Source organism: Carassius auratus, chromosome 29 (assembly GCF_003368295.1).
Source record: "Carassius auratus strain Wakin chromosome 29, ASM336829v1, whole genome shotgun sequence".
Taxonomy (NCBI): domain Eukaryota; kingdom Metazoa; phylum Chordata; class Actinopteri; order Cypriniformes; family Cyprinidae; genus Carassius; species Carassius auratus.
In genome coordinates, this window is record NC_039271.1 from 3032831 (window position 1) to 3050461 (window position 17631).

Genomic DNA, 17631 nt, shown 5'->3' on the forward strand with positions numbered 1-17631 from the left:
ATTAATTTAATTGTCAATATGTTTCCTTCTTTTCACACTGATTGTCAACCAGCTTTTCTGTCTTTTACCAATAAGTAGTAACCATAAGACTGATCACAGGTCAGTGTAAATGGACAGTGCAATCAGCCTGCAGATAAACACAGGAGTCAGAGTTGTTTTTGGTGATGTCATTGGATCTTCTGGAATGCATTTAGGGTTCGAAAGCTGTGTTTGATGGAGATGTGTTTGACATAAAGTGGGTGGTATGACACCACAGACAGGCACTTTAGCAGAAACCAGAGACGTGAGCAACAAACCGATCTAGAAATGTATATGATGAAGATATCTGATGTGGAGAGGTGTATAGGTTGCATTTTTTGCCAGAGGAAAGGTATTTGGATTGTTTTACTAGTTTTAACCCCCATAGCCTTCAGAGGGGTTTTGGTTTTAAGTGTGAATGTCAAGGGTTGAAACCATCACTTTTACATCACTTTGAGCTTTTAAAACCCGAAACATGTTATTTACAATGGATTTATTTATTTATACTCTCTTTTAAAAAGTATTTGGACACTTTGCATTGTTGTTTTGGACTCCATTGACTTACTGTATGGACATAAACAGTGCCGAACACAGTCAAGTTCAATGTATACAATACAGATTGTTTTAAAGCAGCTTCACATTAATAGACAGGACAATAGCATATAATCAAAGTTTTAAAGTTATACAATTCATCCGTCATATAAAGCAGCTCTACAGAAGATATTGTTTTAGCTTAGTACATTATTAGCTCTTAGATCATTATTGAGCTCAGTTTAGTTTAAATACATCTGATAATGTCAGTGCAATTAATTCAATAATAATACTAAATATTAATTGTCTTTTAAACCCCAACTGAGCAAGCCAAAGAAATCATTCATACAAAGTGAATTGTACAGGTGTTGAACGACAAAAGGGGGAGTAAATAATAACAGAGCTTATGATTTTTCTGTGAACTATGCCTTTAAGTCACACTTAAAAAATAAACGTCATTGCATGTGAACATACTGAAGCAAAATAGCATTTAAAGGCACAAGCTCACTCTTCACAAAATATAGTTTGTTATATTTTAAACGATAAATAAGTAGATAAAGTTTTAAAAAGGACTAAAACAAATTGACATGACCTGATTTAGCAATATTCATAATTAACACGAATGAACTACAGTACACTTGAGTGAAACAAACATCCGCTAAAAACCATCAGAACAGCAGTTGATTAAAAGCCATTGCAAAAGTGTCTCAGAAAAGTCAGTCTCCTGTATCATTTGAGCTCAAATGGCCCTTGCTTTGCTATTCAGTGCAATGGCATTCTTTGTCCAAATGGTCAAATAAGGTCACTATATCTTATAATCCCAATTACTGTCACAATATTGACTTGTAAACAAACTCAAGCATTTGTTAGCCTTTTTTGCTTGACCTTTCACCTCATTTAACTCTTTTTCAGCAGTGATTTTTCCAAGATTACTCCGTCTCAAGCTTTACTCTTAAGAACACACCGCAAGAGGATTATATGCTAATTAACCATAGCCCAGAGCTATTTTCTTCCTGTGGGCTCTGGCAAACGAATGTATTTATAGGTCACTGAAGGTTGTTTAGTCCTCTGTGCCTTCTTCTCATGGTTCCTCGGGTTCTGTTTTGTTTGATTAGAAACACACACACACAGATCATCCCATGATTCGGGGCTGGGAAAGGTTCCTGGGTTCCTTTCTGGTAATCCGGGGTTTACTGAAATGTTTAACATATAAAGCGCAATATTAAAACCCTAGATAACCGTATTCACATAGATTCCCAAAAGGATGTAATCAGCAGGAAGATTAAAAAAAACTTTATTTAGACGAATCTCACACAGACTGCCCTTGCAGTGAAAAGAGGACAATGTTGTAAGCCAGATAAACAGCGCTCCTTCAAGTATCAGCATGAGAAAGACATTTTTAAGAAACACTGTCATTATGGGAAAAACCTTTCTTTCAAAAAAACAAAACAAAAAACAATGTGTAATGCCAAAAGAGGGTACAGCCAAAAGAAACTACTTCGCTAAGCAACGACCATCAAGCAAATGAGTCTTTCTTCTTTACTGAAATAGGGATTTGTCTTGCGATATTCAAATTTGTTTTGACACTCCGGGGATAATTTTCATGTCTGAATATTGTTAGGAAGCATGTATTCCTTAAATAGAGTTTGGTGTGTTTTGGCACAGCTTTATTTCAGCATAAGAGTCCTTGTCCTTGGGTGTCAGCGGTGGCCATTGATTCATTATAAGGTTGGTTGTAGTGGTTTAAAGCAGCAAGAATCCTACACAGTATGCTTGACACCAGCAGGGATTTTCAAGACAGCATAAAATACATGGGAATGTTTCAGTGAGTGTCATCCAAGAAGTCAAAATCATTTAGGGATCCTCATGGTCCAGTGCAATAATGTGTGTTACAGGAAAGGCAATGGATTTAGACAACTGTGTGGGCCAATTCCCAACAGCATCCCTGGAAAACAGAGTTCCTGTGTTCAGCTTTTATCCTGTTTTTACCGAAGCAGGACGCAATCCGAGATTGAGAAAGGTGTGTTGTATCCTCGGTGGTCTGCAGTTCTGTTTCGAATCTGAGTTTCAAAACCTCGCATCCAATTCAAGCACTCGAAGAGAGCCGTCCGCCACAAAAAAATCGAAACCTTTTGCTTGTTTAAAGTGCCTTTCTCCAACAACCCGTGAAGCATTAAAAAGCACTAAAACAATTTTTTTATACTGATCTTTTTATAGCCACATTATAATAGACAATTTAATGCTAATAAATTTTTATGTTCAGACCTTGGAGGACGAAGTCTTGGCACATTACTTCATGTAGTAATAGGTTTGGACCACATTCCAGCTCATCCTGCTAGTTTTATATGCTGGTACAGAAGTAAGTATTATATGTAGGTGGTAAATTCTGGTTTCTGCATGATGTTCATTCTGGACATTTGGACAAATCAGAGTTGACCTGGGACATGTGGCACAAAGATGAGCCTGAAGAACAGCCAAGCTAATGCTCTTCAAATGAGCTGTCCATCTGCTTCTTATATGCTTTGCTGACAAACATGTCGTCTTGGGTATAACATATTTATTGTAAATTACAAAACATTGATTTGTTGAAGAGAATGCCATGTTTTGTAAAGTGATCGTGTATCGCAAATCTTACTGAAATCTCTTTACCTTTACTGTCTCCTGACTAGCAATAGAGCAAGTCTCTTTACATAAATGTACAGGGGGAAAACACGGCAGGCCTTTTTTTAGCCACAGCGCACCGGTAAAATGCTCATCTCCTAAGATGAGTCTGACAAGAGCGAAACCCTCTTAAGGGGGAGATTATGTGATCAAATCCCAGCTCTGCATGTTTGTACATGGTCTTAAGGCAGCTTTACCTCTGGGTAAGACTACAGTGTTATTAGCAACGGCCCTTTGTTTACATGCTGCTATTGCGTGTGCTGGCTACGCTCTTTAAGGTGGTGAAGTTGCTACTGATCGTGGCAGGTGATCGAAAAGAGGTTAAAAGTGCAGTAAGCTTATTTCTGGTGGTTTCTGGAGGGCTGGGAGGGATGCCAGAGAAGTGTGTGGTTAGTTATTTGTTGAGGAGCTTCCTCAGGGTTACAAAGCTACGGTGAGAATTTTTTTTTTATCATTGGTCCCTTAAAAGTTAACACTTGGCTGCTTTCGTTCCCACTTTATTGCGGCTATGTTGCAATGCGCTAAAAGCAATTTCTTGTGTTCTGCTAGGATTGACTCTCTGCACCTATAAAACACTAATAGGAGTGTTTAGAAAAATATGTATTTCTTAGGTATTTCATGCAGGTTTCATACACTGTATGTTTACACATTCCCATTCAATATACAACAACAACGGTGATTCGTTTTCTCATTCCCAAAGAGGATTTACTAGCAACCTGTTTCAGTAGAAAAACTAGTTTTCATGAACAATACTGAAGTTAATTTGATATTGAGTGATATGTGTTTTCCATTGCAACTGTTCCCAAGGTCCAGGTCTAGCGGAGTGACATGTCCTCTAACTCTGATATTTGAGCAAGGCACGATTCAGCATGCAATACTCCTGCAGCTTAGCGGCATTGCAAGTTACTGTACGTTTTTTTTTTTTAAAGATATATAACAATAACAACAAATAACAAGTATATTTATACATTATACATAGACATGTATAAACTATATGCATTCCATATAACTTAAATAATAATTTATATTTATATATTTACAGCCCCCCCAGGGAACATAAGTGAGATAGCAGAGAAGTCGCTGCAGTGTTTTTCATGTCCTACGGTGTTTGCGTGAGATCGCGCAGAGGCACGAGGTGTCTATTCGTATCCAGCGCCATCCCACAGATGATTTATACTGCGTGAGAGCACGCACATAAGACTGCGAGGTTTTACACTGCGAGTTCCAGTGCTTCTTGTCAATACCTTGACAGCTGCCCTTTTGGGACTTGCTTGTGTCACATCTTGTCTCATAAAAGTACTGCTGGATAATTCTGCGTCCCGCATTGAAGGACCTCAAAATCGTCACCACTTGTCCGTGATCATCCACAGCCGTGGTCCTGTTCACCCACAGGCTGATGTTTTCGCACACAGAATACTCCGCTCTGTAGCTCTTGTGCTCAGTGTTGCGTTTCTGCCGCGTCTTGTTGGTGCCGCTGCCATCCTGGTTGCTGACAAAGTCGTCCATGAGGTAGAGCGGTGGCGGCTGCAGCGGAGGCCGGTCGCTGAGGAGCACGCGAGGCGAGTTGTAATGTTTGTGCTGACGCAGAAGCTCAATCGAGATGTCTGTTACAGGCTGGTCGCTGACTTTCTCCCTGTAGTCAGCCACTGCAGGTGTTTTTATGGTGGAGTAAGAAACAGCGTCGTCCTGCTTCTGACGACTGCGGCTGATGTCGGCCTGCAGGAGCTTTATGATCAGCGTGTTGATGGGGTCCTGCGTGGGGCGCTTCTTGTCCATCGTAGAAACTGAGATACCATAGAGGTACGCGAGGAACATCACGTACAGCAAGATGGACATCACTAGATTCACCTGTAAGATCTGTGGAGAAACAGAATACAGTTTTATAAGCATGGTAGCAAACTTTCATTATTGTTGGCCATGCAACAGCACTGAATTCTCATGAAGCTCATTGTTGTACTTCAAAACGCAGTGGCACTTCTCCAGCACATCTGCATGGCGTCTGGGCACACAGTGTGTGATAAAAGATGGCCTGCATTGACATGCATACCATGTTTGGAAGCCTCCCTTTTGGCATATTTATTTGAGCGCCTGGCAAATCCACTTGGAAAGGTGTACACTCTGTTTCATGAATGAGTTCAATAGCATGAAACAGTGGAGGGTCATTAGTGTGCACCATATCGCAGTGGAATAAAAGATTAAAGGTTATAAAATGGATTCAAGCTCAACTAAACATGGAAAAAAGACCTATACACTCATATAACTTTTATTTCTCTACTTATATTTTTCCTTGCAATTATAATAAATAGGGAAAACAGCTTTTCAAGAACCACTTACATTTAGATTTGTTCCTGACACTTAAAAAATATGACATACAAGTACAATTTTTTTTAGACTTATATTATATTTTACAGTTCTTTTACGTCTTTTTGAAGGATTTAATTACAAATTCCTGGGGGAGAAAAAGTACCTGAACATTTATCCATTTCTCTGGTAACAGTTAGTTATAAATCAATTCATTAGTTAACTATGCTAACAATAAATAAATTATTAATCTTAACTAGTTAAGATTCAACTTCAGCATCTATTTCTATTGCTTCTTGTTAGTTAATGCTAAATGCATTGAAAAAAAAAAGGTCACCTAAAATGATAAAATCTAAATTAAGTGGTTTATTCAAGTCAAAAACAATACTGGTCCCACGTTATATTAAGTGGCCTTAACTGCTACTTACATCAAAAAATAAGTACAATGTACTTATTGTGTTCATATTGTATTCCAAAGCACTTTTGTTGCTATTGAGATGGGATATGGGTAGGATAGGGACAGGTTTGGTGGTATGGGTCAACAGTGTATTTATAAATGTAATTACAGATGTAATGACATGCAGGTATTTTTTTAAATATAAGTACAATGTAAAAACATGTATGCACACAATAAGTGCATTGTACCAAATTATTAATAAAAAAAAAAAAAACACTTAATATAAAGTGGGACCACAATATTTAATGTTTATACCAAAAAAAATTTTTTTAAATCTATGGGTTACATATCTCTTTAAGGTATCAATTATAGGTTATCTTAAAGAGCTATGTTACCCATAAAATTTGTTTTTATGGGTTAAAGTTTTGAGCAAAGTTTGCAAAGTGTTACCATTTGTCCTTTTTTTTCAGAAGAAGACATTTTTTTCAGTTGTGGGTGCACTACACTATTCTTTAAACATAATACTGCCTTTTTTCATATTGCTTCAAGTAAGAAGGTCTGTCCTTTGTGAACTGTTTGTGGTATTTAGTGCAGATTCTCATGCTAAATAAGGTAAGACTTGTGGTCTATCCTAAGCTTGTGGGGTTATTTTAATACTTAAAATTGCAGTTAACAGCCTTTAAATGTTCTTTTCAACAGTACACAGCAGTAGGCCCGACTCGGCATTTATCAGATGCATCACTTTCCTGGTATGACCAATTCTTTTTCATAACTTGCATATAACCAGGCACTAGTAAACGTACAAATTCCTCCTCAGTTCTACCTGAATAAACAGACACTGACTTGTTGCTTTCAGGTTCTCTTTTAGATCTATATCTCCATATGTTTTAATATGTCTCCATATGTCTAATGTTTTGAGATCGCTTTCAATCAAGACAATGTGAGTCACTGCAAAACATCTCAGCATCAAACCCAGTGCAGTTAAATCATAAGTGACACTAAACTATAGACTCCAGTGCAAAGTACAGGAACTGAAGTCTATAATGATAGCACTGATACAGAAAGACAGACGTGTTGCAGACAGGCAAGGGTTACAGCTGCTATATCAAAGGTCCATTGGGCATTAGCGTCTGATGAAAATAAATATCAAGCGTGCTTCCTAATCTTTACGCTGCCCTGGGTGCTTCTATTTCAGAACTACATGTCTTGCCTTCGGAGAACCGCAGGGTTTGGGAGGTCTTGGCATGGTGGGTGATAATGTCATGGGATGCCTGGTTTGTTACATAAACGATTGGTTTTAAATTAGACTTTAGTGACAAATACAAAAGACCTTTTGTTTTGTAGGACTTTTTAATCTTTCATCATTTTACACCGAGTTCAGAGTAGTACACCTAGATTTTACAGAATATTATCTAATTCCTCATTGATGTCACAAGTTTACAGCCAATGTTTGCACATTCCTTCAACACTGACCTTTGTTGTTTGAATTTTGCAGAAATCTTGATGTCTGTTAATCAATTTGTCCTCATTACAGTCAATAAGCATCCCTAATTTCGCTTTTTAGCTGGGGTAATGCCTGCAATTACACATCTGTGTTTCTAAAGAGGGGTGGCACAACAAAAAAGTCATCTTTCAGGCACTTGCATAGTAAAGGGCTCAGTTTTATTGCCTTTACAGATGCATTTCTTTGCCTGTGCAGTCGCTGAGTTCACAACAGCCACATTACTGAAGTTGTGACTGAATAATGATACATAATCTGTAAAGAATTTAGCAAGGGAATTAGCTTAATTCCAAGGTGTGCTAATAAGCTAAATTTGATAAACCAAATCGGATTTACATTTGCTGGACATTTAGCAAGACACCAAGGGACCACATTTGCACTATATTCTCAGGCAGTACATCTGCTTCTTATGAGTGTTTGTTCAAAATGAAATATACATTATTTTAACACACACACACATACACACACTCAAGATTGCATTGGAAATTAATATGAAGCATATTTTTTTTTTTTTTTTTTTTTTTACAGTAAAATGTTATATTATTAAAAAAAAGAGTATTTTTGCATTTTAAAATAAAATATATATATATAAAATATTATCAAGCTAAAATATAAATCAAATATATCATTTGAATAAAAAATATATAGTTCTGTCATTTTTGACCACCACGTGAGCAGCACCAGAGAGTTACAAAAAAATTTATAAAAATTGGTTGCTGAAACCAAAATTTGCTGTTTATTTCGAAGCAAGAGTTACGTGACTATCCCAGAAAGCCTGTGAGAATGTATGCTTATTGATTACAAATTTATTGTAATGTTTATATGCATTTGCAGTGAACTACTTCAAATTGTGCAACATTCCCATGTGCACTTTAATTGAGAACAGCAAACAGCAATTTGAAATGCTTTGTCTTTGTCGACACTATTTGTGTCTCATACCCCATCAAATGCATAGCTTTCAAGGGAAAGTGTACAAAAGTGTAAGATACTGGAATGAGAGTCAATAACTCATTCAGGTGAAACATGGGTAGAAATTGAGACTAGGGTTGAATAGATAAACTTTTTCATCCTATTAAGTGCGTTCAAATGTTTGGGTATGTTTGTATACGTCCATTAAGCTTTTAAAAGGTTTCTTCTACTTTAAGCTGCAAAAAATTGCCTATAATGAGTAACTCGGTCAAGTCACTTGCTTCTCTTTAAGTGTAATTTATTGCACAACAAATGATGAGATAGAAGCACATGCACTTGAATCTGTTTTGACCATGTTTGAATAGATAACCCTTTGCATCCTCTGAACTGCTCTCAAATACTTAGTTGTGTTTCTTCATGCGCTGCAAACATTGTCGGAGACCTTCTAGGAATCACAGCTTATGCAATCCCTCACTAAACTAACAAGAGTTTAAGGTTTGATCCATGCCGAAGGCCTTTCTGAAAGATTTCCTCTCAAAGTCGCGTTTAAAATCTCTAAGACCCGTGACCCTGACACATGTCTTTAAGTTTCTTGCTCTGTCATGTTGCATAAATGCAGGAAGTTCACATCTCACAAGTGCACAGATGTGCATTCATGTCTCTTTCAGGATGAGCAGCAGCTTAAACGTTTGTCCCCAGGAAGATGCCAAAAAGAGATTTGGTAAGGAGAGATACTTCTAACATCCCACATGATTGCATATCAGCCTGAGACACTGACGCAAGCTACACTTCACCATTTTAATTCAAAAACTTTGGCTTTATTGTTTCACTACTACAAATTGGACCATAAATATGTTTTTTTGTTTGTTAGTTTTTTACGGTTAAACACAAAACGGAGAAATTTGAAGAACCTTGATACAGCTGTTTACAGAGTACAATGATGGCTCCAAAAAAGACATAAACACAGAAGAACAACTTATATATCGTACGTTATCTTCCAAGTATTCTGGACTCATACACTAGCAATGTGTGAAGAACAGCTATGTGTTTAAAAAAAAATACAAATTTGTGCTGGTGCAGATAGATAGGTTTCAAATTCATTTTAATAAATAAAAAAAAATGAAACAAATATTCATCATATAGTAATTTACTTAAGAAGACTTTTGGACTACTTTATGGTGCATATACACTGTTGTGTAAAGACTATATATATGAAATTATATTTTTATGACAATTATGTAAAATATCAAATAGAATTTCACATATTTAAGGCTGTTTTATAAAGAACAGAAGCCATTTAATTTTCTGATAAAATTATATATATATACTATACTTAACAACTACCTTATAAACTATTAATAAGCAGCAAATAGGGAGTTAATTGAGGCAAGTCATAGTTAATGGTTTGTTAATAGTGAGAATTTGACCCTAAAATAAAGTGTGACCATATATATATATATATATATATATATATATATATATATATATATATATATATATATATATATATTGTTACAAAGTTATAAATGGTATTAAAACGGGGTTACAACTTTGTTCATTTTAAACAGATGAAATAACAAAGCAAAAGCCAAACTCAATAAAGTGCCCAAACGCACAGTGCGCCTCAATAAATCCCTTAACACCATTCAATTGGAGAAAAATCAAATAATCGAGAGGCCTCAATGCACTTCATGCTCAAAGCAGAATGTAGCCTAAGCTACTAAAGTTTTGTGTTTGATTGTAATTGGTCTAGTCAGCTGATAGGGCAGTTAATGGACCCGAGGTTGCTTTCTTAGGAATGCCCAAATTTGTTGACACCCTAACCCATTAAAACTAGGTTGGAAAAGGGAAAAGCTGTCGGGGTATTTCAAACAATTACAAAAAGTTGTAGACAAGATAATACTTTTCACATGGTATGAAGTTCGAAATACAAATCATGTTGATTAGCTCCAGTATAAGCTCAACCATTCATCTGTTTTCCATTCTTGCTAAGACTAAATTGCTTTGCACTATTAAGGCATTACGTATTTTGGAGGCACCTATACAAGAATTTTGGGATAAAAATTATGCAACAGACAACAAATGCATCATATTTAAGGCTATCACATGTATGTCTAGATGTGACAGATTCACAAATTGCTCTAGGAGTGGACTGATCTTGAGTGGATCAGAAAGATATTGTTTTTAAATCACCCTGGGTCCTTTTTCACTCCTGCACTGCTCCTCCTCAGCCGAAATGGATGCAGTGAAGGCAATAGATAACAACCCAACACTTTCCTTGACTAAATGCTTTGTGTTTCATCCCAAACACAAGCAAGCATTGTTTAAGAGCTCACAAGTCCATCGCCTCGGAAGTAAATTACCTCAGAATCTACATCACGAAATTCCTTTTCACTTACACACAAGTGACTCTCACACAAACTGTCCTCTGCAATCAGTCTGATCTCAGCAAAAAGGGACTACTTTTTATATAACCTGAGTCTTGTGATACCAATGCACAAACCTTACCAGCTAGAAGCCTTTTCACTTTTCATTGAAAAGTATTTCTAGCCAATACTTCGTAATGACATAATATTTAAAACGGCATAAAACAGCACGCTCAGTGAACTCTTATTTCAGGACACGGGAGCATTAGGTGTCAAAATCTGGTCCTTGATCTCCTTTAACTGGTTTAGGTCAATCGATGCACAGCTCTGCACTTGTCTTGGGATTAATCCTCATAAACACATGAGGTTTCCTACATTCTGAATTAACCAAAAGGACACTAGAAATCTGGATATAAATGAGTTTTGTTAGTTTGATGATGTACAGCAATCCTGTTGTCCCAACAGCAAACCTTTCCACCAAATAGCTGTGATATATAACAAATAAACATCAATTGCGTGCATATTTGTGACTTTGACCACAAATATAATTTCAAGTATAATTTTAGCAACATTGTATGGGTCAAAATTATAGATTTTTCTTTTATGCCAAAAATCATTAGAATATTGAGTAAAGATCATGTTCATTAAAATATTTTGTAAATTTCTTAATTTTTGATTATTAGTAATATGCATGGCTAAGAACTTCATTTCGACAACTTTAAAGGTGATTTCAGCCAAATATTGTCAGATCCTAACAAACCATACATCAACAGAGATGATGTATAAATCCAGGGTCACATTTCCTTCTTGTTTTAAACTACTTTTGAAGTTCAAACCTTGAGAATAGCATGTTCATGTATGACAGGTGTTCATCTCTGAGCACTGTGTTAGTGGCCTCGACATTGGGGCTTCTTCACCACCTGCGCATATCATCTACGAATGGCCAAGGAGGCTTACAACTCCCTGAGCTTTTAACTCCTGGAGGATTGGCTTGAGATTAACAATAGCCTTCACAGTAACCAATGCACCATTTAACACACCATTCAGTCCGGCACGCTTAGATAAAGCAGATTTTGGAGTGGCACGGTCAACATGAACTGGACTGTTTTAGCATTCAGTGACTAATCCACTCAATGGCCAGTTTTTTTTTTTTTTTTTTTTTTACATATTTACATATATTACATATATGATTATACACAGTGTCGGGATAACATTACAAGTAACTACAGTTATGCATAATCAGATTACTTTTACATTTACAACAAAATATCTGAGTTACGTTTTCAAATAAGTAATGCAAGTTACTCTGTTTTCCATTTATTGACCGAGACTGAAAAACTAAGAGAAATCGTCTTACTTAGTTCCAAGAAATGAACAAAAATAGTGAAATGCAAACTCAGAATATGAATCAACACAACACATTACACAATATTGTAATGCATTACATTTAAATATAAAAGTAGCTTTCCACAACACTGATACAGTAAATCGAAAATCTACCACCAGTCCTCCATTCTTAGGGTTATTTTCTGTCAGAGTGGGTTTGTAATCTTGAGAGGAGTGCCATATGTTCAACTACTGAATAGCAAGACCATCAGTCAAGCTAACAGATACAGATATAATTTGTATACTTCAGTCACATGGAGTTGGGTTTTAGCATTGAGAAGAAAGTGAATCAAAGAGTTTCCCATTCAGACGCACTATAAACTGTTTAGCTATTGTATGAAATCAAAACATGTGCATGCATGTCACCAGAGAAATATAAATAGTACAATGAGTTGGAGAATACAATATTTAAAAAGGTTAAAGCCACTTAAAAGTGGCTGCTCTCAATGCACACAACTGTCTGTCAGCAAAGCATTGGCACATTGAAAGCATCATGCAAAATGGCATGCTATCTTATGGTATCTATTAACAGGACATGACACTATGACCGTATATATTTCTCGTGTGTTTCAGAAGAGCAACCCAAGTTGATGGACTCAGGATGGCTTAGGAGGCAGCATGCCAGCGGAAGAAATCCACACAGGATTTTCAGAGAAGAGTGTCTAATCCCTAATGCTGTCCAATTGCCTCCAGATGTTCCCCTAAAAGAGTGCAAAATAGCTCAAAGTACATACATATGAGCATTAGTTAACTCCAGTTCCCATGTAGCGTTCTCGTGAAACAGGCTAGCTTAACATGTCATGTGTTCAGTGCCTCATGATGGAGTTGTTCAGTGTAGGGGATGCATTGCAGCTGTTTGGCAGCTTGGGTCAACACCTCCCTTCAACACACTTCTTTCAGTCGGCATGTGTTTTTACTAAATTCTGATTATCCGCCAAAGCACTGAATGGTGTATTCTATGACGAGTGTAAGTTAATATGACAAAACGTAAAAAGAAAATGTCATTATGACACCAAGAGGAGGGCGAAATTCTTTAAGATTTAAGCCCTGTTAAGACATTTAGGTTATAACAAATGTTTCTAATGTGAAGAACGTTAAAATGTCCAAATGTTTTCATTAAAACGCTATTTAAAGGTTCCTAAAACATTTCTCAAAACTTTCTACAAACTTAATTTTCACCATAAATATAATGTAATTTGATTTTTTAAATATAAATATATTCTAAGAACGTTAAAATGTCAATTTCATGTTTCATGTCACAATTAGAATGTTATTTAAAGGTTCCTAAAACGTTACTTACAACATTCTGCTAACTCAAAGTAAAACATTAATTGAACAATTTGTTTTTTAGTTTCTACGAATGTTAAAATAACCAGTTTTCTTGTCGAAATTAAAGGTTTCCTTAAACATTATCCAAAACAGAGTAAAGAACGTTTTCTCTCAACATTATGAGAACGTTCATCAAGTATAAATAACTTCATAAGGGCATCTCTGAGAATGTTGTTCTAAGAATATATTAATGTTAAAAAAAATTAATAAAGGTATAAGAATGCTCCATAAACATTCCGTTAATGACTTTTTGTTTAAAATTTTATTTATTCTTTTTAAAAATGTTAGTAAAAGTTGTTAGAATGTTCCCTGTTTGCTGGGATTTAGCAGAAAAAGAATAGTTCTTTACAATATAGTTAGATACATACAGTATATACAATATTTTGTTTAAACAAATGGCCTTTCATAGCATTAAAACCTCTGATTATCACCCAGTGCACTGAATAGTATATTCTATGACAATTCTAAGGTCAAATTGTGGCGGCCAATGCCTTCCTGTTTTTGGCACTTTTAGAGCGAATAGTTACAATCTTGGCCTCAGAATCAGCATTTAACAGTAGGAAAATAGTTATTTACATAATTTTCTTCCAACAAATGGCCTTCCATTGCAGCACAACTTCATTAAAGCATGGTTCTATATAACAATAATGTTCAGAGAACATGCTTTTTGTTTGACATGGCACTGCCAAACAGTTAGTGTAGTTAACACATCTTGGAGTTTGTAACATGATTGTGTTGGTTGTTTTGATGTAATGTGAAAGATGGCTGTTTGGCTGTTGACAGCAACACTTTGTCAAGGATACAAACTACAAAAGGTGTAGCAACTTCCCACTCAGCAGCGTTGAAATATCCAGCGTGGCTTTATGTTTAATGCATATCAACTCATGGCACTTCCAATACAAATGTTAAAAACCCTTCTGGGTATATTCAGACACACTTAAGATAAGACAAAAAGGTTTTCAAAAATAATAATATAGTTTTTGTCATGAAAATAGCCAAAGAAGCTGACATGGTATTTAAAAACAAACACACACACAAATGATCTCCTGACTTCAATATTCATAATGTTTTAACATGGTGACTGTTTAGACAGCATTTATTTCTAGCTAACAGCTTTTTTTTATTCATTTTTTATTTAACTAATCAAAAATTGCTCCTAGAAGATATGTTTGTTAGCTGGGTTGATGCAATATCTCTCTTTGGAACAAAGATGAATGGTCTGCTTGGGATTCTAACTATTAGTAAAACTACAACAACAAGATAAAATATATATGCACATATGGAAATACACAACCAAATTCTGGTATAGCATTTGATGTTCCAATCAATTAGCAAACCAGAAAAGTGCATGTAAAAGCACAAGAATGGAGGTGTCAGAATACCCAGCATGCCATGCTTCCGTGTTCTGTGTCACACAATATCAATGATGCACTGATAAGGTAAACATGACAGAAAAGAACGGAAATGCTATTATTATGCAATATATTGCATAATGCATATATGCATATATAATGCAATATATTGTTGCACTATCACTAGCTGTAGGTTTTGTTTTCTATCCAATAATCAATAGTGTGCAAAATGAAATGTTACTAAGAAAATGAAGAGTTACTAAGAAGTGCTCATTTGATGTATTTAGGCCTGGCTGCCATCTGTCATTTCAATGATGGGTCTTCCAGTGCAGTTTACTGACAGCTTAGACTGTAAACTGTTAGTGTAGCATGTCCTTTAAAATATGAAAACAGCTAGGACACATTTATCAAGATGAAAAATTTCTCTTTGCATGATTTGCCATTTATAAAGTATTCTATAATGAGACGATCCATATATGGTCACCATAGTGAATTTCCCACAGTTTACACATAGTGACCAAAAAAGAGAGTGAGATAGGTTGTGGGTATGAGTGACCCGTGATAAAGTTGATGAGATCCCTTGATGGCCAGCCAACATTTTTTGCTGTTCCCATTTTAAAGTGACAGATAGTTGCCCTGCAGTAAGGATGCGCTGGAACTGGCTCTAAACATTTATCTCCACAGTTTTCAGAGCCACTAGTTGAACTGAAAGTACTGTTGAGCCTGGAAGTGTTTTCAAAGCTACAATAACTGAGAAAAATGCATAAGTAAACTGGTTATTCCATTAGCTAGTGGACTAAAACACCAAAGTGTGCAATGTCACCAGGCCTAGTAAAGATGGTATTCTGCAACAAATAAAAATAGCAAATTCAGAACATTTCATTAAGGGAGTCTTTGCTTTTTATATTTCCATATTCTTATTTTAAATAAAATGCTATGTATTTATTCATATACCAATTAACTTTTCTGTCAGACTAAAATAAATACTTTTCCTTATAAATCATCAAAATAGCAAGAAATCTGATTTTATGTGATCTCTTTATCCCTATAATGACTTCAGACTAGGATAAAAATAAAAAAAAATCCTCAAATAGTGCCAAGGGTTCTCATATATCTTTTGACACGTTCACCTGTAAATTTAAATTATTCGCATTAACCCTTTAGCCTCCCCATCAGGTGTCAGATCCTTTATTTGACAGATGCTTGTTTCGGGAGCATGTCTGCACAAAACTTCCTTCGACACACACAGCAGGGAAACCAAAGTAGAAATACATGCAGATAGGGCTATCAAATATTGGGGCGGGGGGGGGGTGCATGAACAGGAAGAGCAATAACTTGAACCCATTGAAAAACGTGAAGAGCTTCGAGGGCACTGGCATCTCCAGCACAGATTTACGTGGATTATCTGTTTTAGGGATTGTCTGCCAATCTCAGCCAGCTCTCAGAAGGAAAAGGTTTAGACCACATCTAAGTATGTTTTAAAGTATTGCATTCAAGTTTTCATGTTGTTTTATCAGTTAAAGTCGAGCAGCTTACTCAATATTTCTACATCTAGACTGATATGAAGTTAAACTATAGACAGATCCAGACACCTATTTATATATTAAAAGACTCTTGGAATAGAAAAAGAGTTGTCTTGGCAATCTATTGTTTTGTGCATAAAAAGAAGAGCACTTTGAAAGGTAAGAAGTGAATTTGCCCGTACTGGATTTCATTTCAGCCCGAGGCTCTGCGCAGTTCACATTCTTCCCAAATACACAACTGTGCAGAAAGTCACGTTAGCGCTAATCATTTAGAGCAATATTCTAAATTACCTTGTTACCAGGAAACGCATTGTTTAAGAGCAAATCTTCGCTGTGTGAACTTTGTCAATGGTAAATCGTACACAAACTGTCCTGGAGAACCAGCGCAAAGGCGCAATCGTGCCAGGAGCCCTCCAGATTCCCACAGAACGATCCATGGAAGCAGTTCGAGCAAACTAACTTTCTAAAGATGCTTACCGTAATAAAGGTAACCATAGCATCGGTGAGGAAATATTCAGCAGTGCCGACATGAAGGTGATGAGTTTATAACGAATCCTTTTTGAAAGTTTCCAGACAGAAAGCGTGCGCTGCGTTATGAAAGTGAGCCTTACTGGCGAGTGCAGCGCGCAGATCTCTCTCTCTCTCTCTCTCTCTCTCTCTCTCTCTCTCTCTCTCTCTCTCTCTCTCTCTCTCTCTCTCGCGAAAAGCATAATCTTCTACTCTCCTGTGCACATCCATCACGGACAGATGGCTTTTATATAGAGTTGCTGTTCTTAGTCCAAAGTGATGGTGTTCTCCTTAGTCAATCATGCATTTATTTGTACGTCTAATAACTTTTCATTTATTAATGATATTAACACGCATTTTAGGGTACATTAACTAATGACCAGTTAAGCATTAAACGCGTGTAAATTCAGTTACTCTAAATTATATTCATATTGACTTGATCTGCATTCTTAAAAAATAAAGGTCCCAAAGGAGGATTTTCGCAGTTATGCCATAGTAGACCCAATTTGGTTTCCCCAAAGAACCTTTCAGAAGTCTTAAAAAAAAAAAAAAATAGGTGTAAAGAGCATTTCAATTATTTAAAGATCCAAGAAGTTTTCACGGATGTTGAAGTGTCTTCATGGAGCCATATTTTTAATAGTGTACTGTTCTACTTTTTTATGTCCATGGACTTTTTGTGATCAACTGTGATGAAAATCCTTCATCTGAAGTTAATCAGATGTCTCATATGTACATCTTTTTGACAGATGTTTAGCAAAACAACATGTTACTGTAGATTATTATGGGTTTGAGTCTAGCAAAAGTAACAAAAGAACCTCATATGACGAGAAAGAAATGGCATACTTTCTCA

At 36.1% G+C, this 17631-nt stretch overlaps 1 protein-coding gene across 1 annotated transcript; it reads right to left on the minus strand.

Annotated features, from left to right (window-relative positions):
- Positions 1–567: 567 nt before the first annotated feature.
- Positions 568–16881, minus strand: LOC113047857 (neurotrophin-3-like). The gene is made up of 2 exons (XM_026209184.1): positions 16752–16881; positions 568–5067 (listed from the first exon to the last, which is right to left on the minus strand). Exons 1-2 carry the CDS (start codon positions 16767–16769, stop codon positions 4303–4305), a joined length of 783 nt encoding a protein of 260 aa, XP_026064969.1. The 5' UTR covers positions 16770–16881; the 3' UTR covers positions 568–4302.
- Positions 16882–17631: the final 750 nt, after the last annotated feature.